At 37.9% G+C, this 27723-nt stretch overlaps 1 protein-coding gene across 17 annotated transcripts in view; it reads left to right on the top strand.

The window, feature by feature from the left end:
* The window catches only part of picalma (phosphatidylinositol binding clathrin assembly protein a), a 59747-nt gene that overhangs the window by 27112 nt on the left and 4912 nt on the right, over positions 1-27723 (top strand). For 2 of the 17 annotated variants that reach the window (XM_022681371.2, XM_049468521.1), the window contains exons 3-22: positions 757-899; positions 2111-2186; positions 2960-3062; positions 3325-3418; positions 3827-3938; positions 5505-5611; positions 6385-6426; positions 8379-8464; positions 9905-10028; positions 10223-10359; positions 12040-12137; positions 14260-14415; positions 16177-16260; positions 18566-18646; positions 20436-20543; positions 22185-22313; positions 22415-22445; positions 22556-22655; positions 23321-23344; positions 25519-25578. In XM_022681371.2, coding sequence (XP_022537092.2) covers positions 757-899; positions 2111-2186; positions 2960-3062; positions 3325-3418; positions 3827-3938; positions 5505-5611; positions 6385-6426; positions 8379-8464; positions 9905-10028; positions 10223-10359; positions 12040-12137; positions 14260-14415; positions 16177-16260; positions 18566-18646; positions 20436-20543; positions 22185-22313; positions 22415-22445; positions 22556-22655; positions 23321-23344; positions 25519-25578 — 1895 coding nt within the window. The remainder of the gene's footprint in view (positions 1-756; positions 900-2110; positions 2187-2959; positions 3063-3324; positions 3419-3826; positions 3939-5504; positions 5612-6384; positions 6427-8378; positions 8465-9904; positions 10029-10222; positions 10360-12039; positions 12138-14259; positions 14416-16176; positions 16261-18565; positions 18647-20435; positions 20544-22184; positions 22314-22414; positions 22446-22555; positions 22656-23320; positions 23345-25518; positions 25579-27723) is intronic. The other 15 variants (XM_049468519.1, XM_049468520.1, XM_022681391.2 and 12 more) reach the window with 15 other exon arrangements.

The raw sequence follows: 27723 nt of genomic DNA, 5'->3' as shown, positions 1-27723 counted from the left end.
GTATAATTTCATAAAGTAGTGCCACAATCTGATAAAACAGCTGAGGACCAGCTAACATTCTCATCTTAATTAACTAAACTGTGTAATGAAAATATTACCATCATTGTTGGCATAATTTTAGTATAAAAAATGGCACTTCACTGTTTTTGGTAAAAGAACCTGCTTACCTTCACCCTTTCATTACGGGTAAAATTATGCTGTAAGTGCAGGGCCCTGAATATGGTTATAGATGTATAATAATAAAATAGTAATAAAATTAAGGAAGACCATGTATTGGCCGGCACGGTGGTTTAGTGGTTAGTGTGTTTGGGGTCTTGTCTTGGGTTCAAGTCCCTTTCTCGGCGGATATCAATGTTTTTCCCATGTCTGCGTGGGTTTCTCCCTCTGTCCAAAAGCATAATCAGATCAGGTCAATTGGATACTCCAAAATGTTCTCGGGCATGTGGGTGTAAGTATGAATGTTTGTTTGGTGTGGATTGGCTGCATCAGTGCCCTCTGCAGTCCTTCAGGTGGATGGTTGTTTCCGGTTGAAAGTATGCTGTGTGTGATTGACTGCCCAATGTGCATGCGTGTGCACAGAGTGTAAATGCTTGTGTGTAAAACAAACCATTCATTCCTTCATTTATTCATTCATTCATTTATTTTAAGCTATGATTACAGCTTTATTCATAGCAATACAAAAGACAGTAACTGATATTACTGTGAACATGCACAGTTTGTCTAATGTGTGTCTGTCTGCTGTCTGTGTCTCCTCAGATCTGATCCAGTGCACGAATGAAATGAATGTGAACATCCCTCAGCTGGCAGATACGCTGTTTGAGCGCACAACCAGCACTAGCTGGGTGGTGGTCTTCAAATCCCTGATCACCACACACCACCTCATGGTTTACGGAAATGAGGTAAGTAGAAAAACACACATACAAATCTATGAATAGTTTTCATGTACGCAGCTTCCTCCTGCTTAATTTTGGGTCTGATTCTTTAAGAGCTACTGTTGTGTCTAAAAATGGGCAAAAGCCGCGAACACCACATACTGTAAAAAATAGAAGCAATAGCTTGTGTTTGGTGGTACATTACTGCACTTTTGATTTACAGGTCACCCCTGCATTTTACACATTAGTACCAACAATGTGTGTTCCGAACAGTTAGCCGTTACGTATTTTTCACAGAAAAAGTAATTATTTATGCATTAGGTATTTAATAACAGTAATATAATAAATCTATAAAAAATAGACATAACAATAAGACACATATAGCCATATATGTCATAAATAGTCATAAATGTGCAGATTTTTTTATACTATTTGAAAGTTACTTAACTTCATCTTATTGCATTGGGTTTGTCACAGTACTTTTTTATGTATGATGTGAAATCATGTCTGTAATCATTTTGCTAAACAATATTATTTTGGGGCACTGATATAATGACAATATAATAGCATAATATTGCAATTACACCCTTCTAAAGAGCAAATCGCAGTGTGCACTACATTCCTACTCATTAGATGTTGCAGCTGCTTATAGACTTGAACTCTGCCTTAGATAAAGAGCCGACTAGAGAACAGAACAGCGTAACTGGATAAAATGCTGCTTCATTCTTATTTATTTTTATGCAGTGCAAAATGCAAATAAACACAGAAAGCAATGTTAGTCATGCATTTGTGTGAAGTTAATTCATTTATTTAATTATTGTGACAGTTCTAATTTGCATTATGTTTCTGTTTTCAAGCAGTAGCCTAAAAGACATTCGGTAAAGGGTTTTGCTCTGCAATAACATGATGTGAAAACCTGGCCTACCTTGTGTTTAACAAAAAAAGCAAGCGTTTTTAGAACCAATATAAAGACTACTTGAGTAATTTCACTTTGTTGGGTAAAAGTATCAGAATCAGAATTCTGTTTGATTGGATTTTCTCCTTACCCATTTCTCTGCTATTTCTGCTATTTGTTTAGCTAAGATCCACTATAATTGGACTATCCTTTTCTTAAGAAGAAGGGCACAGTTAATGTCTTATCTCTCTAGAGTTTTACTGCAGTTGGTGTTTTACAACATCTTAGTAACCTCTAAGGGGAAATGGAATACTAATATATGTGTTTTCTTTTATGTTCACAGCGATTTATTCAGTACTTGGCTTCCAGGAACACATTATTCAACCTCAGTAATTTTTTGGACAAAAGTGGCTTACAAGGTAGGCACCTTTTTATCAAGCCAATTATCAGACAGTCTTGCAAATGTCAGCAGCTTAAATCCTAGTATCTGTATCTGCTCTAGTTGTGTTTCCCAGTAAATCAGCCTTGCAGACCTGCAGGGTCCAGAGCTTAAGCTGCATGCAGTAGTGTGACAGCTTGGCTGGAGGTCAGTGTGTGTGTGCGATAGGACAGGACTAGGGGGACAAGTGGCAGCTGTCAGAGCTCTTCTGCTCTCCCTCTCTAGCACTTTCTGTTTTCTTTCCACTCCCCTACGGGGCATGTTCAGCAGCGTGGCTGAATTTCAGCTTAAATCAAGCACTTCTGGGTTTATTTACCCAAGTCTTTCCCATGTTATAACAAGCTGCCTGGAATCTGTAGAGCAGTTCTGGCCTAACTTGGCACACGTATCTTTAAAGGCAATTTAGTTGTGTTCTGTTAGTCCTGTGAATCAGCATTTGTGTCTTGGGCAGCTCCTTCATGAACAAGAACCAGTGTTAGCTTTTGTGGTTGGTCTATTGGTTGAACGTAGTTGCCAGTAAATTATGTCACCAGGCTTATTGCCACTGTGATTACAAAAGCCAGTGATTATTTATAGCAAAACTACTGTATCTCTCATTCTGATGCTGGGTTGGTGCAAGCAAGGCTGATACAAGATTTTTGCAAACTTGCTTTAAAATTTTGGTCACAGACCCCACAGAAGTATCAGTTAATTAACAGTAAATGCAAAAGAACAGTGTATGACTCCCCCAACCCCCCTCATTTTTTCTCATAGGCTACGACATGTCCACGTTTATCCGGAGGAGTGGCCGCTATCTGAACGAGAAGGCTGTGTCTTACAGACAGGTCGCTTTTGACTTCACTAAAGTGAAAAGAGGGTAAGTGTGTGTTCTTTTTCTTTTTGATAGCTGGGTTTGATGAACCTCCTTATCATTGACCGAATCAAGCGATAAAGCTGACCTTAAAAGAAAACCGCACTGCTCCTGTTCTAGCTCTGAGAACATTTATATTACACTACTTTCAATATTTAAGTACAGAAGATTGAATACTTTAGAAATTTAAGAATGGTGCTCTTGAAGATACTAATCAGGTGGTTTTGTGACTTGGAATATTGTGATTTTTTTTTTTTTTTCACTGCAGGTCTGATGGTGTGATGAGAACAATGAACACAGAGAAGCTGCTAAAAACCCTCCCCATTGTCCAAAATCAGATGGACTCTCTTCTCGATTTTAATGTAAGTTCTTAATCTTTGGAATGTGTGCATTACCTTACAGTTAAACAATCAACTTATGCTACGTTGTGTGTTAACCTAGTGAACAAACCATACGTTAATGGTTCTGCTAGTCTAATATTATACCAGAAAATTTTCATTATTTGGTAAGCATAATAAGTATACAAGTATATTTTGTGGCATACCACATGGTTCTTTTTTTAAAGGCCTATAAAACAATTATGAAGTTATGAAGGTGATTAAGTAAAGTTTGTGCCTATGTATAGGGTTTGAAGTAAAGCATATTTAAATCTGCGTTCATTAGTTCCGTAGTGTAAACAATATGTATTTATATTCAGTCAGTTCTAAAAGGGAAAATATGTGGCCTGAAAAGCAAAAGGTTAATATCGTTACTGTTTTTTTTTTTAACAGGTAAATGCCAATGAACTCACAAACGGGGTCATAAACGCAGCCTTCATGCTCTTGTTTAAAGATGCCATTCGGCTGTTTGCTGCCTACAACGAAGGGATTATCAACCTACTCGGTAAGCGTTCTTTAACCTAAAGACATTTATTTTTGTGCTGTGCAGTGCAGTGCTGGCTTCTGCTGTTTGTTGACTTTTCACTGTTTATCTTCCCCATTCTTTCATGGTACAGAGAAACCTTTTCTGAACTTAGTGTTGATTTGTCCTAAGGCAGGTCAGTCAGTGTGTACTTTGAGCCATCTCCCTACTTTATGAGGCCATCTGTTCCACTTTACAATAATTATACCTCTCTCCATGGTTATTCACAATAATAATCCTAATCACAGTTACAATCATAGGCTATTTAAGTACGCAAACTGGAGTTTAATATCCGTTTATGGAGTAAAAAGCAGGTAAGGGGTCTTTTTAAAAGGGATATTTTAGGACTGGGAAACATGAAATGTCAAGTAGCAAGCAGCTTTGAGTTTGATATTGGAGCTTGGCATATTAGCATGTGTTTAGGTTGGCAGAGTGAGCAACTGACGTGAATTGCAGAGTGGTTTTGCTTTAAACGAATGTGAAAGTTTGTGCAGAATGGCAGACCGGTGAGACATGCTTTGGATCATGTCCTAATGACAAATACCAGAAATAACCAGGCCTTGTGAACTCTTCCTTGAAACTGCTCTATAAACTTTAATGTTGGCTTGGATGATTTTGTTTTTTCATAGTTTCATAGGTTTTTTTTTTTTACACTGAGTATGAAATTCTTTACAATTTTATGTTATTGTGTATTTTTTTCTGTAGCATGTAAACTGTAGTCACTGATCAATATTAGGTATGATGCACAAGGCCTGTGTTACTTCATACAACATACTGGGCCCTATTTAGCAACCTGTAGATGAGCCTTCAACAATGCAGCTTGATTTAGGGCATGTCAGTGTGTGTTTGGTATTTTAACTACGGGAAAAGTTTGCCATGCGCAGCTTGAGACAAGGAAAAGGCACATAACAATTCTCTTAATTAAACATTGGTGTTTTCTGGGTGTAATGTGAAAAAAAAAAAAAAAAACAGCATGTCACTTCCCATTCCCTGCAAGAGCCACTCTAACTTTACACATTTACGCTGTAAAGGTGTGCGTGCAGGTCATTTATGGGAACACATATATGCTCGTTTATTTTGTATTCTGTTTTTTGTTGATATAAAGCTTGCGTGCGTGTGTTCATTTCCAAGATTGAACGTCTGACTAATGGCTGTTGTCATGGTTAAAAACAATCAGTGGGGCACCTTACTAAGATAGCAATACAGCACATATTACGTGAACACTCCTTACTTCTAGACCACAGTTAAGCTCGACACCCCTAAGCTTTTTCAACTGAGCAGGCGCACGGTGTGAAAATAGATTCCTGGTGCAGTGTAACATAGTGCTCTAAAATCTGGTAAAAAGGTTTACGTGGACAGAGGAGAAAGGATAAATGTCTCCTTACTAAGTAGTGTTTAGTGTAAAACTAAATCCAAAAATTCTGTTTAATTGAGGTTTTATTATTTGTGTTTTTGTTTCTTGAAGAATCATTTTGAATTTAGTTACTGTGAGGTCTGATTGATTTATCGGAAATTAAATTTTGCATATAATTTTTTTTTTCTACATAGAGAAGTACTTTGATATGAAGAAGGCTCAATGTAAAGAGGGACTCGACATCTACAAGAAATTCCTCACCCGAATGACAAGAATCTCAGAGTTCCTCAAAGTTGCTGAGGTGAGTCAATCTGCCCCTATAATGCAATCTGATCTATAAATGTGAGGTTTCTTGTGTTTGTGGGACCAGTGTGACTTGACGTGCAGGTACGATGGATTGTTTATAAAACAATAGGGAGTCGCAATGGTATATGTTTATACATCTCATCCAGTAACAATCAAATTCACTTAATCCGCATGGAAAGATTTTATCTGAATAGTAATTTTTTTTTATTTGAAAGATGAGAAGTCAGAATAAAAATAATCTGAAATGAAATAGCAGTAACAAGGCTATGTTTAAAATGCAAGGAGTTGAAAGTTCAGACAATTGTTTTGAAAATGTAAGGAGTAGAAGTCAAAAGTTGTCTAAAGTAATAATTACTTAAAATTTCTACTAAAGTAAGTTAAAGTATTTGCACTTCATTACTTGACACCTCTGACCATGAATGTAAGTGGTTCTAATCTGATTTGAATGTATCAGATTTAATGTGATTTTTGCCATTGCCACACAATAACAAATCTTTTTACATCTATTCACATTTGTGTCCTGTATTATTAACGATCGCTTAGTCAAATTTAAATATTTTTGCTTAGTTATAACGTGATCATTCTCACGTCCATGAATACTGTTTCAGGAACAGATTTGCTCTTAGTATTGAAACCTTACAGTATTGTTTTTTTTATTGTTTATTATTATAATTCATGGCTGTTTGTTCAGCTCACATTAATATCAAGTAGTTCATGCCATGCCAACTGTTGATTTTTTTTTCCTCTCTCTTTCGTGTCTCAACACAGCAAGTGGGCATTGACCGAGGAGACATTCCAGACTTGTCTCAGGTAAGATCCACAACTCTTAAACATTCTTGGCTCTTACTGATACTGACCTGGATCTGCTGCCTGTGGGCTTTGACTGCAGTCTGACCTCTGTAATCTCCCCTCACCCTCGCTGCCTTAAACACACAGCCCTGCTTCACGGCTTCATGCCTGATAGCCAAACTCTTCCAGACTTTACCCAGCTGTAGCAGGAGGCAATGCTGCCTGCCTCTGAGTCTTTATTAAGTGTAGTTTTGCACTGGAGTTTATATAGCCTGTAAGTGCATGCGTAACTAATCAGACATTTAAAAAAAAACTTCCAAGGTCAAAGGCTTTCTAAGAACCCATCCACATGAATCCGGTTATTTTTAAAGAAAGAAAAAATGTTTTAACAGTGGTAATTGGTTTATTATAAGATCAAATTACTTATTAGCCACATGAGCCTATAAGTGAACTTCTGGTACTGCTTTGGCTGGGCAGTTACATTTAGGGTTAGTGGAAAATGTATATTTTCCACAGCACTATTGCTTTAACAGTGCCATTCCTCCTCCCATCTCAGCACGGCTCAACTCAGCCTCGTCTCGGCCCAGCGTTTGCAGCACCCCCTGCATGCTGCTGATGGGAAAATGCCTCTGGCTGCTTGCTATTTATCTCTCTTTTCCCCAGAGCTCTGCACATACAGCCGTAAAGGTGTCCCTCTTCCCCCCTTTCTCCTTTTCTGCTTATTGCACGGGCAGTGTAGAGACTCGTAGAGAAAAGTACTTGTTCCCTTAACCTTTAGCACAAGCACACCTGGGTGCTGGAACAGAGCTGGCAGGGTGCAGGACTCCACACTGACTGAGAAATAATCTCAGGGAACATGAGCAGGGCCCATTTCTGCATTTGGTTTAGCTGGGAGCGTTCACATTGAAAGATGACACTGTTTAGAGAAAACCTGGGTGACCAGTGGGCATGACTGTTCAGAAAAGCAAGTTAAGCAGAGTTCTTAAAGGAATACTTCAGTGTTTTCCAGCCTGATCTGCTGCACCTGTAGCATTTTGTTGATTTTAATATGCATAGGAGGAAAACCCGTTGACATAAAACTAGGGATGTCTCCGATCCAAATCATATGTTATGCACTCTCTCTCTCTTTCGCACTCTCTCTCTCTCTCTCTCCCGCACTCTCTCTCCTCCGGACTCAGTGTTTCTCCTTTCCAAGATGGAATTTGCAAAAAAAAAAAAAAAAAGGCAATATATGCACTACACTAGAATTTATTTATTTCCATTTAAGATCAGAATAAGAATTGAGTTAATTTACATTCTGATTTTAAGGGTTTGTCCACTTTAAGGAAATGCAGCATCACTAATTACAGTTAATAGAGTTATAAAAATATTTACTTGAATTCACACCCATATACCTGTAGTATAGGATTTTACAATAGTAAAAAAAAAAATATTTTACAATAGTGCAGAAGTAACACTTATACCTTTGATGCTTACCATTTGAAAATCAGTGAAATACACCCATGGCAAACAAACATATAGCAAGTTGTTACTCAAAAAGCCAGCAGACAACCTAAAGTTATCAAATTATGTGAAGCTAACAAACAATTGTCCATTGTAACTGTCTGCAGATTACAACTTTTACTTCTGCAGTCTGCAGATTACTCTGTAAAACACTACAGTATTTCTTTATGCTCCAAAGTTTTGGGATATTAGTAAACGGGTTCATTCTTCTGAAGTTCTGAAGTGCTCTAAAATACCTCTTTCAAACTACCACCTTTATATTCTGTATCTTTCCCTATCTCTCTGTTTTCAGTTTACAGTCTGTGTAAGTATCTGCATCTGCCTCTTTCTGTGTCTGTTTTTCTGGTGGCTTGTTCCCTTCGTGGTCATGTTTAAGTACTCTGCATGCTCACTGTGATGTATGTGTATATATGTGTCTGTGTGTATATACTTGCAACATAAAAAAAATATATAAACCCTTTCTTCTGCAGGCCCCCAGCAGTCTTCTGGATGCATTGGAGCAGCACTTGGCTTCACTAGAGGGGAAGAAGGTGAAGGACTCGACGGCGGCCAGCAGGTATAGTAACCCATCGTTATCTGAGCTTTATAGGTACAAGCAAGTCTGTTGTGCACAACTACTGAATCTAGCAAATCTGAGTCAGTATAACAGTAAAATTAGTTTAGGGATTAGGTATAATAAATTCAGGGGAATAGCCTCACCAGCAAAGTTAGAAATTTCATAGTTAGAGTTTATGGAAACTTGTGAGCAACTAGTCTGAGGCAGATGGTAAAATCTGATCTTTAGTGAGTGTTGGGGAACCCTGACCTCCAGAAACTTCCAACAGTCTGGCCACAGAGGTGACAGGACAGTCTGAGGGTTGAACATTCATTATAATCAGGCCAGATAGGTGGGCAGTCAATAATGATGAGACGGGCAGAAAGATAAAGATTTGTTTCGTCTAGATTTATGGTGAACAGATAATATGCAATATTATTAGAGTGTGGCTAATGACTAAGGCAGATCCGAATATAACAGCTTAACTAAAACAAGAGGGACTACGTGCAGTGGGCAGAACAACAGCACCAGCATCTCAGATTACCAATACCAATCAGATTTCCCAATGTCAATAAACCCCTGTATCTGCAGCCTTAATTTCAGGGAAAACATTATTTCCAAACGCTAAACTAAACAAGTAAGTTTTTAGTATATCCCTACAGATTGAGACTGTGTGGGAGTCCCGAACATTTTCATTATTTCAGTATTGGAGGATTTATAAGAGAAGGTTCTTCTTTCAACTGCAGGACTTCTCTGAATTTTGGGAACTGCTAGGAAACAACCTCTGTGATCTAAGTGCTGGATAAAAGATTGGACACGCTTGAGCATGGAGACCTACAGGTTCCATATGGCATCCTAAAGCACATTTGACAAAAGTTGTTGCAGCGGGGCTTGTTAAACCTGTATACACTGAGGTTGTCTAACCTCAGACTATTCCATGAAATCTAAAATTTGGATGAAAACATCCTTAGAAAACCATGTCTGGGTGTGGTTGAGCTTTATCCTGCTGAAAAATCCTAGTTGCAAGCCCTGCCATGATAGGGAACATATTTTATACTGACGGGCTATAAGTGCTCTCGATTTGTGTGAAGTAGGAAAGCTGACAAAATTAAAAAATCTTCTAGGATGCAAGTGATGTCACTTGTGTTTCTGATTAAAACTCACACACTGTCATCTGTTTTACAGTGGAGTAGGTGTGTTTCATAAGATGGTAAAACATTGATAGGGTTCATCTACCCGAATGACATTTGAAGTGGAATCTGATGACTCGCATTTTAAGCAACAGCTTCACTAACTCCAGCGTTTTGGGTGGAAACCAGGGGTCGAAGGGCAGTTAAGTGAGGGAAGCAGTAAAAAGCTGATCTGTGCTGCAAGGTTGGGGAAGTGCACGTTCACCAGGACAGTAAATGTCACTGACATGTTTACTCTGTTATTCTCTCTCTCTCTCTCTCTCTCTCAAAGGGCCAGTACGCTATCCAACGCAGTGTCCTCTCTGGCGAACACGGGCATATCTTTCACCAAAGTGGACGAGAGGGAAAAACAGGCTGCACTGGATGAAGAACAGGCTCGTTTAAAAGCACTTAAGGTGTGTTACAACCCAGCACTTTTAATAAAAATGTACAGCTACTGATACACAAGTTCTTACCTCTAGAAAGCTACTCTTGCCTATCGAGAGTAGAGTAAATCTTACCGTTTGCTTAAAGGAACATACTGTTTGGTGCTTCAGAATCATCAGTCCGTTTGTTTGTTCTGTCTCTTTTGGTTTCTCTTGTTGTACAGGAACAGCGCCTGAAGGAACTCTCCAAAAAGCCTTCCACATCCTCCACCACGGCTGCCTCTCCAGTCTCTACAGCAACTGGCACCATCAGCACTGCCCCGGCCATTGACCTGTTCTCCACACCCAGCTCAACCAGCAGGTGAGAGGGGAAAAAAAGCTCAGCTCTGATCAATGTAGTGCTGTTTTTAATATCTAATCCTGAGTTTAGAATAATGTGGGAAGTATATTTTACGCTAACTGTTCCCTTTTTTCAATGTATTGCATAAAAACTGTTTGCAGTTTGGTCATGGAAAGTAACAACCGGAATTCAATGATTTGTATAAGCTTGAGAATGACCTCCTTTTGATATGAAATTGAATGCATACTTCTCTAGATATTTTTGTCTTTCCATTTGTGGTTGCACTAATTGTGTAACAGATGTTTTTAGGCAAAGTACAGGCCAGTTTTTACTTCTGTCTCCAAACCAACCCGTAGTCTACTCATACCCTCCGTAAAGCTGCATACCCTAAGCTGTAGCATGAGTGCACCTCCCCAGAAATGTAACTATGTGATGCAGATAGCGGCAGCTGTGATTGGTCTGCCAAGCCTTGTTCCCACCCACACCTTCCCATCTTTAGACTGCAGAGTGACTTGCACACAGAAGTATAAACATTCCTGCAGCGTAGGGCGCTTGTGCAGGCTATGCCACAGGCAATGTGTTGACTCTGCTCTGTAGTGTAAACCGGTCTTAGCTTAATAAATGTTGCATTATACATATACATGATGTACAATCATGTTTGCGGGATCAAATTATTCAATTTATTCAAAAAGAAGCAAATTAAGATGGCAGCAAAATTAATTTTGGAATAAGCTTTTAACTCTTATTGACTTCATTGTTAGTAAATGCATGAAACATTCTCCAGCTAAAGTTAAATGCTGACTATTGATTTTTGTATGGTATCTGAACATTTCATACTCATAATAGTTGAGTATTCATTTGAGATTGTATCCATCCAAGCGAGTCTGGTTTTAACTTCTACAGTTTCAGCATGTGTGTGTATTGGATGTCAACGCAGGACTCCCATGATGGGAGGACCCATTTTCTAATTGCAGGTTTTGTAACATTTAATAAAGGTTTTTGTATTACCACGGGCAGATAAATACATTAAAATGATCTGGTATCTATGTCTATGCATAGGACCTTTGCAACTGAACCCTTAATTTCTCATTTGCTGTAAAATGTATTAATGTTTACCACTATACAGTATATCTGAATATAACCTGTTGTAATCAGTTCTGGCATGGAAAATCCAAATTAAAGAATTAAAAGCAATGATTCATTTCTACACCCACAGTCTAACCTGGTTTCCCTAGTAGTTCACCAACTGCCTGTCCTTTAATTCTGCCTACTGTAGCTCACTGAGCAACATTCACAGCATGTGCTAATGAACGTAAGTAATTTGGGCAGTAATTATACCATTAAAGTTGCTGTGTTGAAAAGATAAATAATGGTTCAGAAGCTCCAGCGTGGGAGAGACTCGAGCACTTTCCCTCCTGTTACAGTCATTAAAAACTTTAACAGTTAATTAAAGTATTCCAGCTGTGAAGTTTCGAAGACAGTCCACTGCATGCTTTCTCCTGTGATATGCAGATTCCTTGCTTTGGAGGTATTTTGCGAGTCCCACAGCTTCTGCTGTCTAGACTAAGCATCTCAGATCAGCCTGCCAAGTTTGTCTTTACATGTGTGTGAGAGAAATTCTTGAACCTTTGGTTGAATTTTTACAAGAGACGCTAATAGTGTTTGTGTCTGTGTTTTTGTGTGCATTTTTTCCCCCTCCAGTACTACAAAGGTGCCAAGTGATCTTCTTGACCTGCAGCCAGCGTTCCAGCCTTCTCTGCCGCTTCCCACTGCTCTGCCTGTAACCAACACATGGGGAGGTGAGTGCAGCACACAGGAGCAGGTGTCTCCCACTCACAGTCCACACTGCTCTCGCCTGCATATAAAATAATAATTTCTGTCTACGAAATGCACAAAATATTATCAGTTTTTCTTATGGATTTAATTTTGTTTTGCCTTTTCTTCTTTTGCAATGAGTAAACTAAGTGGAATTCAGGCTATTTGAATATCACAGACTGTGATAACAGCGGTATTAGTCTAGGCTGCTGTCAAGCATTGTGCTAACATAGCTGCATTTGCTTTCAGACAAAGTTCAGAGATAATATTTAAGTACTGATAAGCAATGTTTAAATAGCTGGAGTCTTTTTGTTGGGTTTGGAACTTGTTAAAGGCATTATTAAAGGCAGATTATTATTAGACAGATTGATTAGTTCTAGGAAATTTAAGTGGTGCATTTTATGATCATCCTTCTTCTTTGTGGGGTGTACTCTGTTTTTCACGCTCATGCCTGGGGCAGGGAGTCTTGATTCTTGTTAGGCTTGCGGGGTAGGGGGAAGTGTTAGGGCTACATGGCTCTCCAAAATGATTTTTTTCAGAGACACACTCAAAACAGAGGGCTGAGAATCACAGACGAAAGATGGCGACACAAGCGAGCAAAAAAACACAAATTTGAGTAATTTTAATTGTTAAAATGTATGAGAACCACTATTACCGTAGCTTAATATGTAGTTTCAATGTTTTACGGCCATTTTCTTCATAACAAGCATAATGGTTTGCTTATAGTTTCTCAGTAGCTAGCTAGCTAGCTAGGTAGCTAATGTTCCCCTTCCACCTTAAATGGTGCAAAAAACAGCAGAGTCTGCAACATTTTAAGGTGGAGCGGAAACATAAAATAAAAGCTAATAAATATATTAATTAATTGCTGCACCACCTACCTCCTTTATAAAGACATGCAATGCCCTAAAGTTAATTAGTTAACCAGCAGCTAGGTTTCTGAACTTTAGTGCTTCATTGCAATGTATCTATCTTTGAATTCTTAAGGGGAGAATTTCACCCCTTCCCCTCTTGAACACAAGGGGTAGGGGTACAAAGGAGAAATGGGATTGGGTCAACATTTGGGTTGTATTCCTTTTCTGAGCACAAGTCTGATATTTGCCAGTTTTAAGTGCAGTGCAGATCAGATATGTGTTTTGAGCTGATGTAGAATGACTATTTGAATGAATTGGTGGCAGTGTTTAAAGAACAAGATCTGCAGAATTATCTTCCTTTTTTTCTGTATTAAATGTTTACATTTAAATTCTACTTGGGTATAAGACCTCAGACCACCAGTGTGCAGTTGTAGACCGCTTTTTGATAATGTGGTGGTTGTGGTGACAGGAACTTTAATTACAGCTGTTTTGTAAAGAGGTGCTTTTAGACATTGATGGCAGATGACAGTAAGTAGTTATTAGCAGGTGGCTCTGTTGGTATATTTAAGGGTAGCCTAGAGGATAACAACACAGCTAGCCGTACATCAGCCATGTGCAATTAAAGAAAATGTATTACGTATTTACATGTATGCCTTAGTTGTGCACATTGTATTGCATTGTGCTTTTAAATAATGCATATTTAAGCTATCTTAAATAATTACATTATTTTGCATTTATTTTTATCATTCAGGCCGAAAGTCAAAATTTAGTCTAAATCATTTTTTTTTTTTTTTTTTTTTTTGTTCTTCTTTTATTTCTTTAAGAGCTGCTCAGTCAAGGTAAGCATTGGCTTGGTCCAGATAAAGTACTGCAAATTTGCTGTAAATGCAAAATAAGTTCATACTTCATGCAAGAATGGCTTTATGGCCTAGTGAAGTTCTAGTCTTGGGCTTAATCTGGGTCTGAGAAACTGACCATCATGCTTTTGCTACTAATTATTAGTGTAAACATAAGTGCAGATTATTATATAGGTTGTACTGTTTGCTCACTGAACATGTATGAAGGACGAGGATTGGGGGATCCTATCCATACTAAAGGACCAGGATTGTTCAGGAAATGCTTAAATGTCTTTTTGAGGCCACTCCATGTCTGTGCATCTGATTCTGCATGCTGCGTTTCTCTCTCTTTCTCTCTCATCTAATCATTTTTAACATTTCCTTCTGTTGTCTCTTGTTGTTTCTTTATGGCTGTGTAGATCCTTTCACTTCTTCTTCTTCAGAGACTGTCGACGACTCCATTCCAAACTTAAACCCTTTCCTTGCCAAACCTGTCGATGTCGCTCATCTGCCTCTTGTGTCTTCAGATGCTGTTAGTTTTTCTTCTAGGACACCCAGTCATGAAATGTTTGGTGGTAAACATCTTTTCATTTTTTTTTTTTTATTATTATTATTTTTTTTTTAGTTATTTATTTGTCTTTTTCTTTTCCTGTTATATTTGCCTTTTATGGGATGCATGACCCATCATCACACCCAGATTTAAGCCTTTTACAGTATCAAAGTAGAAACTAATGCAGCCTGAATCTAAGTGTCTGAAAAGCATGGCCTCAGTGAGCTGCTGTTTTAAACCCATGGTTTTGCTTGTTATTTTTATCAGAGGGAAACAACAATAAGTGCTTGCTGATCATGCTGAACTGTAAGACAGATGGCTTGTGTGTGTGTGGTGGATCATGTTTGCAGCTGCAGTGTACATAGTACTATTTTTTTCCCCTTCTATCCTGCTATGTGGATCATCTGTGATCAGATATATTTTCTGGACAAAGATTAGAAGTAATTTCTAATATTTTGTACATTTGTCCAAGACCAAGCTCAATTTTGGGATGTTTCTCAACTTTTGATTTGTAGACCAGTGGGTACTATCATTTGATAGCTGTATATTAAATTAGTAATCGTGAATCTGTGATTGATTTTGCAAGGCCCAGTTGATATACACTGATATGCCAAATATCACGGAATAGCATTATGTAAATTAATCATGAAGTATTAATTAAGGCTTTGAGTGAATGAGTCTAAACACAAAAAACACTATATTTCTATCTGTCTATCTGTTTTGCTATCCTTGTTTTTTGTCTCTCATTTCCAGCTCAATACAAAGCCTACTTTTTCTATGTTTAGGATTTTTATTTTCCATTAAAAGGCCCATATTTTCATAAAGCATACATTCCCCTCCGAGTTTTGGAACACTGAGGCCAATCCCATTATTTTTGCTGTAGTCTAAACATATTTGGAATTGATGTTAAAAGATGAATGAGACAAAATATCAACTTTTCAGGTATTTACATCTGGATCTATTTTGGGAAGATATTTTGCTGCATAATAAAGGATCTCCCAGTCAGTTTGATTTATTTTTTATTAAGTCATCCTTCAATGCCAAACCTAAATGTCTTCAATCTACAGCACAAATAAAGGGATTGGAGGGTAATATATATATATATATATATATATATAAACATTTACTTTATTTCTTGGATCCTTAATTCCAGTATCCACTGCCATTTAAACATACCTGACTGAACCAGTCATTTAGGCCAGTTACTGTTTTTGGGTCATTTTTTGTTATAAATGCAAAAACAGTGCATTGAAAACAATCTTTGCCTTTTTTGTGATATTAGCCAGTGAAATGATTATTATTTTAAGGCAATATAACTTATATAACAACGTTTTTTTTTTTGTTTGTTTTACTAAGGATTGTAAAGAAGGAAAAATAACCTTAATCAGTCTTACAAAGGATTTTAATTTTTCTTTATGCTTATTTGAACCTAAAATAAGCATAAAAAGTCACTGGTCAAGTTATTCTGATTCTTGTGTTCCAGTTTAAGCCGAAGTCAGTGATTTAAGTCTTTGCTTGATTTAAGTCTTGCTTTACTCATTTTGAAATTGCTTATTAAAAAAATCTTACTAAGATTTTTTTTTTTTTTTTTTTTGCTTTAATATAAACGATGTACATATATTTTGTCTACTTTTTGCTAATGGATTTTTTGCAGTGTTTGTGTTGAGTAGTTTAAGTGCTCTGCTGCTAGTCTCATATATTGCTAAGGCTCCATTTCCCATCATTATAAAGCCTCTAAGTTTGACTTTGTCCCCAAATGTGAATTTGAATGTTTTTGGTCCTCCAGATCATTACAATCCCTTTCTCGAGTCAAGCTGCTCTGTTGCCTGCACACTCGAGCCCTCTGCTCGGATAGAGGGTTTTCTCTCAGGTATAGATGCCCACGTGCGACTCTGTTTTCTGAGTTCAGAAAACACAGCTCCACTCTGCAGGACCCTGTGTGTGTGTATGTGTGCGTGTGTGTGTTTGCTGTTTTTTGCAGGCTTTCAGCTTCCTGTACTAACCCTCCTTACCCCTGCGAGTGGATCTAGTTCTTTAGTTTCCTCTTTTGTTGTGACAATCGCTGTTATTTCCAGCCTGAAAATATTAGTTGAAGCTTTTTATTTTCTCCCCTTTGAAGGTGATTTCCTGCATACAGATCTCGCCTAGTTCTCTGCTGGGTTTGTGTAGTGAATTGTGTAGTGTGTATATAGTGTGTTTAGTGTAATGTTAGGGGATATAGTGTAACATAATGCCTAGGTGGTGATGTACTAGAATGCCTGAAAAATGTTGTCTGGGTGAACTGACTGAACACTAGTGCACACTGGGCAAAGCCAGCAATATGCTTCAAAAGATAATGAAAGAAAGGCAGATAATTGCTGTAAATGTTATGACAGTTGTTTAGAGTTTGCCAGTATTTAAATTTTATTGACAGCATTTTGTTTATTTGTGAAACAAACAAAAAATAATTTTACATTAACCAGCCTTAATTAAGTACTCTTCCAGCGTGCAGTTACACATTCTCACCAGAGAGTCTCTAAATCCCAAAAATGTACAGGCTGTTGCTTTAATATTTGATGATTTGTTGAAATCAGAAAGAGTTAAATTATGTAGAAGTAGTCACAGTGTGTGTTTCCTGTGAATGCTGATGTATTTGAATCAGTCCACACTTCACATATTGGTGCGCCATTACCTAAACAGAACTCATCACTGTCTTGTTTCTTCTGAGACCTCTTCCTCACTGCGATTGGTCCACATGTCTAACATGGTTAGCTGCAGTCGTAATAGCTCAATAGTTATTGAACCTCTAGTCAGTGAGTATGCCTCTCTTCTCCCTCAACCAACCAGTCTCATTTCAGCCCCTACTTCTTAGTGTTTGCCGAACTCTCAACATTGATTGAGAATTGAGGGATATCTAACACTTGGTTTAAGTTTAATTCCAGTCTGGATACACAACCCTGTACTGTTAAAACACACCATTTTTACTCTTTCAGTTCATGTCCAATAGGATATTAAATGCTTTCCAAATTAAGAAAGAAATGTTCTAAAATGAAAACTTTCCAAATAGGAAAGTCAAATATTTGTTGGAACTTTACAGAGTTAGTGTTCCCATGACTGGGGGGAAATAAGGGGATTTGGCCAGTGATTTTTGCCATGTTTAGTCTTAGTTTGGGCCTGTCAGACATTCTCATTCACATAGTAAATGCTTCCCAAAAATGAGAACTTTCCAACTCAACTCCTGCTCAAATAAAACATTTTTGCATTTGAAGGATACTGCTGGCTTTAAGACGTGTGACAGTCAGTCTACACAGTCTAATCCAGTATTTCAGTGCCGGATTTTGTATTTTGCTGACGCTTTGAGACCAACCAATTACATTAACTTGTTGATTCGATAAATATTATAGTACCCTGGTTCTGATTCAAAAGATCGTAATAATTTGTGATATTGTAAGAAAGATAATATATTTTGATTGTTTGAATCAAATTTTAGGAGAATTCATTATAAATACACTAAACATGTTAAGAACATATTAATGCAATCATAATAAAAGAAAAGGGAACTTTTTATGCAGTCAGAATTGAGTTCTAATGACTGGGTCTGACACTAACATCTAGTGGTAACGGTTTAAGCACACAGCAAAATAAATCAGACTCGTACCAATCTTTATATGTGAACAAATAATTACAAATCAGTACTGTATATTTGGAATTCAATATAGTATTGGAAAACAAAATATTGTGATACTTTTGATATATTAATATTTACTACACTCCTAATTAATTCAATTAAATGTTCCCTTAAACTTTAAACTAGAATAAAATTCAGCACTGAGAACTGGATTCAAGGTCATGTTTAATGACCTGGCATAAAATATTAGGAAAGTCTCAAATTCTAGGGTATTATTATTTGGTTTGTTTGATCAAAATTGGCCATGGAAAAAACACTAAACAGAAAATGACCAAGTATTAGTTATAAAATGTTTGATATCCTTAATTTGTGGAATCAGACATAAAAGCTAGGACATGATCATGTTGGTCCACCAATGATGATCCTTCGTATTTTATTTTGAGACTAGGCAGCTGTGTCTAGGGAAGCCAGTTTTTTTTTTTTTTTTTTTTTTTGGTGTTTTGTGTGCATTACTGTACTAATGTTGCGTCTCTGGCTTTCCTCCTCTGCTCTCCTGTGGCTGTGGCAGACTCGTTCTGTTCTCCGGCCCCCTACTCTAACACCCCGCTCTTCCACTCCGAGCCCTCCAATGTAGCTGGACTATTCGGAGGTAGGTGCCGCTTCCTGCCTGCCTCTCTCCAAACCTTTCCAGTTGTCTTCTGTTGTCCTCTCTGTCTTTTTTTTCTGTCTCTTTTTTCCCCCCTCTGGTCTTATTTTGTCCTCTGGTCTTATTTTGAGCAGCGGTGAGAGAGGAACCGGAGTAAATTAACTGCAGGTGGACAGATTGGGCACAAGTGTTTGGAGGCTAACTAGGGCTGTCACAATAGCTTAAATAAAATAATAATAAATGAAATTAACTAAAACTGTAATAGTGGAGTTTACTTACTCAGTAAATCATAAGTATAATTTATATTTGCTTCATGTATGAAAATGAAGTATGTGGGCAATGATGCTTATAATATTTGTCCACAAATATGATTTAAATAGATGCATATTCTACCTTTTTGCAGTGGTTTCCCTTACTGTATTGACACATACAGAATCCTCCCTAATGCTTGCCCCCAACCCCCCACCACCTATTTTGACCTCATATTGACAAAATTGGAAGCATACTCCAAACCAAAAGTCTAGAAACAAACTAGATGCTTGCTTCTTTTATATATTTGCTAATGGAGACTTATAAGAAAGAGTAGAAAAACTATTATGCACTATTAACCCTGTATTCACACTGGCAGGTGATATGAAAAAATGAAAGCTCGTCTGTTGCTCTATGTAGTCGCAACATGGTGGTTCACATTTTCTTAGCTGAATGCAAGTGAATTATGACTCGGTGAAGCAATATTCTATACTGATTTGCCGATATAATTCTTTGGACCAATCACAGACAGGTCCCTGACTTCTGCTCTGTGAACTTTTGATTACCATACTTTGTTCATATCCCAAGGAATGTGGTTCCAAAGATGGCAAAGAAGCTTTTAGCTGCTGTTTTTGCTCTTTTTGTTTTATTTAATGCATATTTGCCCACGTACAGGGGCAATTTGGAGAAAAAGAAAACTTGGAAGAAAGTAGTGGGTGGCTCAATATAATACACCCACAAAAGACAAACGTAGGGCGACACAAGTGACTTGTCATCTGCCAGTGTGAATGCAGAGTTACCGCATATCTGCATAGAGTCTCTGAATAAATAGCTTAACAAGCTTGGAGAACACTAATGCAGATTTTGATACTTCAGCTAACTGGTTCTCCCATTGATGCACATTGTGAGATTTGACACAGTGAGGACAGATCATTCTTCCCACTAAGAGAGAGCCTTTAATTCCTGGCCACTAGTGGTGGCGGCGGCAGCGGCATCACTGGGTATTAAACTGGCATCAATTTGGCAAATTTGTGTTTTATTTGACATTTCTTATCTATCTTTTCCCTCCAGATGTCTAGGTGTTTTTTGGATCATGTATTTTCTGTAATAGTTATTTCAAATCCATTTTTATCTTTCATTTTAAGAAAGAACTTATTTCTTAATTACGACAATGAATAATCAATAGTGATAGCCCCAGTAGTTGTAGTATAGTGTGTGTTTATGTGGGTTGCAGTGAAAGTATGTTTCTCTTGCTTTTTCAAAACTGTGCAAAGGTGTGTGTATTGGTGTGTATTTGTGTGGGTGTGTGCATGCAGCAGTTCCTGGAAGTCAATATTATCTGAAATGCTCCCAGCCATGTTGGCTCCAACACCTGGCTTTCTCGGGAAGTGAGAGAAAGGCGTGGAAGTGAATTGATCCTTTCACGTTGAGCAAATGACATACCGCACAATGGCCAGGCTCCATTCAGCAGCACATTTACCCCGCGGGTCTAAAGTCTAACTGGGTCACTTGTTCTGTGCCCTTCTCATTTTGTCCTCTGCAGGGTTTTCAGCGTCCCCCGTCCCCCAGCCCGCCAGCTCCTCCAGCCTTAACGTTGACTTCGACTCAGTGTTCGGCAATAAATCCACCGCTAACAACACAGACGCTGCCGGTAAGAAAGATCAACTCCCGTCATTTTCACATCAGCACCTGGTTCTTTACTGCTGCTCTACCTCACGCCTCGCACATCTCATGATGCTGGATGTGCTGGCACTCTGGAGCTTTAATCCAAATGTAGTTGTCATCATCATTATGAATTGATGTGCTTTTAGGAATTCACTTCACTGCCTCTCTGCACAGAACATGCATGAATCTACCACTTTTTGCTTCATCCAGGGAGCGTAACAATAAAGTGCAGCTTCTGAACTGATTGAGCTCCACTTCATACATGTATTATACACTAGAGAGGCAACAAAACAAACAAAAAAAATGTGCCAGAACAAAATTATATATTTGACCTAAGACTAAATACTGAAAACCAGAAACTGAACATGTTTTTCTTGCAGGTTTTTATTTAATTGTCCCCTTTTTTCAAAAGGAAAACGCAACTTTAAAACCATTTACTGTAAAATAATTATTGAATACTACACATTTTCATGTCCCACCACTCAAACCCACACAGCACAGTAATTTTTTTTTTCTCAGCAGTCCTATTTGAATCAGGAATTTAATTAAGCAGTGCAATTCTAGTCATACATTTACCTCGGTAGAGCTATTCTAATCGTAAATCTACCCAAGTACTTCTTGTCGTCGTTTTTTTTTTTTTTTTTTTTTTGTTAACAGACAAATGCTAATGCTGAATATTTTTTTAAAAATGTTTTGCTTTGTTTCCATTTCATTTTTGTAAGATCATGAGACATCTAAAGGCTCTCTCCCTCACTTCCTGCACTGTGTGGATCACTGCTCTGCTGGAGTGTGGGCCTGCCGCCACTACTTAAAAATCCTAATGTTAGAGGAAACACTGCATTTTGACCTAAATTAGTCATTATAGGACATCAATTATTCTGCCAAATATTTTTGATTGTCAAATAATGAGTGCATTCCTGCTATATACTAACAACATCACTGTACTGTAGAGCTCAGCTGTAGTTACGTCCAGTACAATCTAAAGCTATGAGGAAAGTTTTACACTTTAATATTTCATTAAATTTTGAGTTTTTTGTGTGAATGAAGACAAGTAGTGTCCATTGTGGTTTTGAGACATTTGTACTGATGTGTGGCTTTCTGTCTCTCTCGTTTGTGTGTGTGTGTGTGTGTGTGTGTGTGGTTCTCCTCTTTGGGCCTGGCTTTTTGCATGGCATGCACTGCTTGGGTGAGTTGTCGCTCTTGAGAGAAAGCGTCTTTTTGCTTTTCCAATTATTCACATTTTTACATTTACGTTAGCCTACTTTCATTCCACCCACATGCTAAATACTTTTTTCTTTTTGTTTTTTCATCTCCTTTTCATTTTCTCCTTCTATTTTCTTTTCTCCATCTTTCCTCTCTCCCTCTCTCTCTTTTCTGTTTATTGTTTTGTTTTCTTTCTTTACTCTCTTTCTTATTTTTCTCTTTCTTTTCTCATGTTTCTTTCTCATTTCTTGGTTTCTTACTTTGTTTTTGTCTTCTTTTTTATGTTTCCTTTTTTTTACTTTCTCTCTCTTGTCCTTTTTTTTCTCTTTTTCCCTGCTATCTCTTTCTGTATTATATATTCTGTTCTTTCTCACTTTGCTCTCTTTATCCTTTTTTCTTTTTTCTTCCTCTCCTCTTGCTGAAGATGATGTTTTAGGTGGTATTTTAAAACCCACAGTATCCTCTCCAAACCAAGGCCTGCCGCCCAGCATCCATCAGCCTAACAAACTGGTCTCTGACGACCTGGACTCCTCCCTGGCCAACCTTGTGGGCAGTATGTATTGCTGCTTATGTCTTACTGCGTTGTGTTGATGTTTTGTTGCATTTAATCTACAGACATATTTTAATTGTAATTCATTTTGTGGTGTTTTTTAGATCTGGGCATTGGAAACGGCACAGCAAAGAAGTATGTATGAATGCAGAATATGTTCTATTATAACTTCAGCTTTCTTGGCAGCTAATGTGGTCTGTATTCTTTTTCTTTTTTTTTTTTTTTTTTTTTCTCCCTGTATCAAGTGATATCCATTGGAGTCAGCCGGGTGAGAAGAAGTTGACTGGTGGAACCAACTGGCAACCAAAGAATGCTCCCACCACAACATGGAACCCTGCCACGATGGTAAGAAAAGGCATGCTTTTTCATGCCATAAGAGATAACTACATGAACTGTAACTGTAATTGAATAAATTGCTTTGTTTGTTTGTGTTTTTGTTATATAAGCTGCAGCACAGTGGTGGACTCGGGCTGGTTAAAGGGCACCAACTGCAAGATGTAGTGCCTGTACAATTCTGCAGATGTTGTGGAAAAATTTCGGCGAACATAAGATTTGTTTCATTATTGACAACAATTCCACAATCATATAGTTTATCACATTGAGCACCTACAGGGCACCACATCACATTTAATCCAGTGGTGTGGCACCATTAGCAGAATCGTATACTGCACTACATCCTGTTTTCTCTACTGGAGGTAGGGGTGGCATAGATTATGCTCCATAAAGGAACTTTTCTATACTGGAAGAACGGAAGGGCACTGTCAAAATAAAAAGGCAGCCTATAAGGTGCTTAGTCACTTTTTCCCACGTAAATGGCAGCCAACAAGGAACTTGGACATTTTAGCGATTATTCTTTTAAACATAAGGGCACCGGGGAGGCAGTTGCCCCCCGTGCCCCGCCTTGAGTCCACCAGAACTGCATTAAGTGTCATTTGTTTGTCGTTTTTGTCTGTGCCTCCTCTAACTGTGTGTTGCGTTGTGTAATTGTTTTTGTCTGGGGGAATAAACAGAATGGCATGCATTTCCCACAATACGTAAGTCAAATGGTTGAACCATTCTCTGAAAGCATGCGTTTATTATTAACCTCACAGCTTCCTCTGTGGTCACAGTTTAGTGTGTGTGGGTAAGCTGTATGAGTATGAGTGGTTTGCATACGAATGTGCATACAGTGACCAGAGTCACACTGAAGTACTGTATCTGTGCTCATTGTGACCAGCTGACCTAACCAAATGCTTCCACAGCATGACTGACTGCCTACAGATTATCCTCTGTGACTCCCTTCTTCCTCTTTCCTTTTTTCATCATTTACTGTCATCATGTGACTCCAGATAATTTGACTGAGGTCGAGATGAGGTGTTTTTTTCCCAGTGAAATGGATTTCCTAATGTGGGAATAAATTATGCTTTAGATTGATATGGGAGCTAGAGTTAACACTGACCACCAGTGTTGCAACCAGGGCTGCACAATATATAATATAATGTATAATATAATGTCTCATTATATCAGTAATTCACTCAAAGTATCCAAAATTGGAGTGAAATAAATTATATTTGCATATATACCACATATAATTTGCATGTGGTACATATGTAATGGAAAATTAGAACATTGTGAATTTTCCCGTTGTATCAGTCAGCAAATCCGTTGTAACAGCTTGATGTTTGGAATAATATAATATTGCTTACAAACACTGTGATGCTGATACTGAAATTATGTATTGTGCAACAGTTGTTGCAACAGTATGAAATTTTCACTGTAAAATATCATGGAATTATCTTTTTTCACAATTACTCTAAAACATTATTAGAATAATCATATTAGTACACATGCACTGGATGGTTGCTGTATAATTTGATGGATTACTAGCTGATAGTTGTTGATAGTTTGTTGTAGGTTAGTCTGAATCTGTGTTATGAAGACTAAAATTAAGCTTGTTAGCCGCAATACTAGTAACAAGCCGTAACCAGGTTATACCAAAATGCTAACACTGCAGCCAGCCTCAGCAATGTTGGAGCTTGTTAGCCATGATCCTAATAGTTTTTCCAAGCTGGATTACTCGCACATAGTCGTTGGCAGTTTTTGTAGGCTATTCTGAATCTGCATTATGAAGCCTAAAACACAGCAGCCAGCATCAGCAGTGTTGAAGTGTATTGCCCACAATCCTACTTGCAGATAATTATTTCTGTAAGGTTGTTTAGTAAAAGCAAACAGTGCTCTATATTTATGTTTTGAGTTTCTGAACACTAAAATTAGCCTATATATGTCGCTCCAATAATAGTATGGATTACTGTTCTTTTCTATTGAGTAATTACGATTCAATGAAGTCTTAATTTAAATGCCTCATCGGCTTGAAAGAATAGATGTCTCAATGTTAAGCCATTACACTGTAGATGGAAATGAGCTACCAGACAAAAATGTGTTCGTGTTTTTCTATATGTTTTCTGTTCGAACCCCATCCTCTCGGTGAAATGAATAGCCTTATCAAAGATTAGGCTGAGAAGGCCCTTTCACACATTTGAATGGTCTGTAAGTGGAAACAAAAGTGTGTCTGTCATGAGCTCGGCCTCTTTGAGAATCTCACGGCTCGCTCACAAAGAACTCCTCTTTCAATCAAGCTCTGCACCTGCTACTAGCCACGCTGCCATTGAGGACACATTTGCTCACATGCACACCCACCCTCCCTTTCACACACAGACGCACACACACAAACGCACACACTTGCTTACTTTCTTACTTGCATATTTTAAATGTGTGCGCACACTTCCACACTGCATTCTATTTCTCTATCTATAGCTCTTGATCTGTGTCAGGTTATACTGCCATTTAGATGCTCTGGACAGCACTGCATTGCATTGCCTGGTATTTAAACTAACTGGGATTAACAGCGGCGACAGCAGAGCACGCTTTAATGTCTCCCAGATGTGAGCTCAGCCCTTGCCAGAGGGTTAGAGCCAACGAGACATTAAGCGTTGGAGTTAAAGAAAGAGCCGCGTCCTGTTTGTCCACCTGCACAAAGTTTTCTTTGTGCGTGCGTGAGCATTCGTGCGTGCCGAAAGGTGGGAAGTGAAAGGGTTGTTGTGGTCTCAGTGCGCTCCTTTGATTGGAATTTCTGACGCTGGAGGTGTTGAGCTGAATGGTGCTCTGTCAGCCTTTCTAAGTGCTGTTTTCTGTGCTGCTGCCCTTTCTAACTCTGCCCGTGTCCTCCCAGGCGCCGTCCGTCATGGCTTTCCCTGCCACAACGCCCACAGGCATGATGGGATACCCAATGGTGAGTAGGAGCGGTCAGCAAGCACATGACCCATGCATACACACCCAGTCAGATCAACATGAGTTCAATAGTCTGCTTTACACTGGCACAAGGGGGGCCAGCGTATGTTGACACTTGATGGTGACAGAAAAAAATAATTTACACACCCAACTGATTGCCTGCTATATATAGCAGGGTGAATAGTTGCTGCACCAATAAGAATGCAAGACTCTACAAGCATTCTATATTTATGACTGTACATCTGTGTCACAAAAATTATATTATATATATTGATTTTATTTAAGATTTAAGACTAAATTTCGTAACTTTCGTCACAGACTCCTAAACGTCAGATTGTAACTTTAAGTAAAAAGTTAGACATATCACACTGTATATGTTTTATCATGATTAATCATAGTATGTTGAGTAATCATTTTTTTACTAATATTAATATTATTCCATCTTAGTCATTCTTAATTTACTGTTGTGATATTTTTTTTATTATTGATTAACACCAAAAGTTGTAGTCAGAGATCTATAGTAATGAATTGGATCTACTACACCATTGTACTTGAGTACTAAAATGCTGTATCTGTATCTACTGGAGTATGATATTTTCTTTTTTCTTCTATTTCTAATTTTACTTCAGTACATATTTTCCATGAGTTTAATATTTTAACTATAATTTTTTTTTTTATGTGCTGCATTGTTACTCATTTCAATTATACAAATATTACGAATAATTCCAAACCTTCATTATCACTGCCAAAGCATTAGATGCTTTAGACCGTTACATTCATTAAAATTACTTTTATGTGACCCACTGTGTGGTTTTTGTTCTGCTATTTACTTGTTATAATCCATTTTTGTTGTCTCTGGTTTTCTTTGAAGAGTTTATACAAACAGTTTCCGTCTAAAGTGGGTTAAAAAAAGCAAGCGTTTAATTTTCTGCAACTGAAGGTGTATGTGATTTTAAGGGTAAAAATCAAGTCTCAGCCCAACATATACACTACACGACTTTTAATCTGTCTGCTCCAACTGCACCAGAGTCTGCAGACTAGAGCCAACTAGCACAGACTAGCCACAACTGCAAATCAGGGTTAAACTCATGTTAAAAGTAATGTAGTGCAACTCCAGCTTAAGCAAATGAAACTGCTTTATAATGTTCTTAAATCATTAGCCGACATTAGTGGCATAAAATGGTCTTAAAATGACAACAGTATTGTTTTATCACAATTGTTTTGAGGGCAATATATCATCCAAACAGTAACAGTTATTAAGGCAAGCCTAGGAGTAGAGAATATCAGGCAAAAATAAGCTAATGGCTAACAGGGAGATCTACATGTTGACATGATGGTGCTGCTGTGTGGTTCGACATCATCGCTTATGTAAGCTCTTTTCTGACTCATCCCACTGTTGGCCAAGCACACACACATTCTGTGTTTAAGGGTCAGGGTACACTTAAAAATTGATCTTATCGTTGTTGATGATGGTGTTTTAAAGGTGTGGTAAGTACTGTTCACTGTGTTCTTTGCAGCAGGTCTGACTGTACTGTGTATATATATACATAATATACTGCATATGCAAAATAACTCACTGGAAAAGAGATTGCAGGTTATAGTGGAATGTCATGGAAGCTGTTTCTTAAATAGATTTGTTATAGATTATTTATAAGAGAATAGGTGTGACGTCCGCTCACTTACTGTTAATAACTGGAGGCAAACAAAGAGAGAACAGGACGGTCTGTCAGGTATCTGTACACAGAGCAGTCACAGTGTCAGCAGGCGAGCTGGAGATCAGCATGTTCTTGTTTTTAATAGAGAGGAAAACAGATGTTGAATGCATCTATACAGAATTGTGCTGGTGATGTCTTGGTAAAATAGTGATGACACTGTCCAGCGTTTCTGACGTACATATCTGCTGATGCTAATACTGATGTAAATACGTACATTTCAAAACTGTTTAAACTGCAACAAGCGCCTACCTGGATTAGCAATAAGTAGAATCTAATCTTTATTATGTAAGTGGTTACAAATAATATAATTCAATATTAATGTGTGCATTGAATTAATATACACACACTACCACACTTTTACTTTTAAAGTATTTTGGTTTTCAATAAAGAGAAGAATGGAGACACTTGGGCATTTATTATGGTTCATAATG

Source organism: Astyanax mexicanus, chromosome 20 (genome assembly GCF_023375975.1).
Source record: "Astyanax mexicanus isolate ESR-SI-001 chromosome 20, AstMex3_surface, whole genome shotgun sequence".
NCBI lineage: Eukaryota > Metazoa > Chordata > Actinopteri > Characiformes > Acestrorhamphidae > Astyanax > Astyanax mexicanus.
The sequence above is the reverse complement of the archived record's forward strand: the minus strand, read 5'-3'. Positions and strand labels throughout refer to the sequence as shown.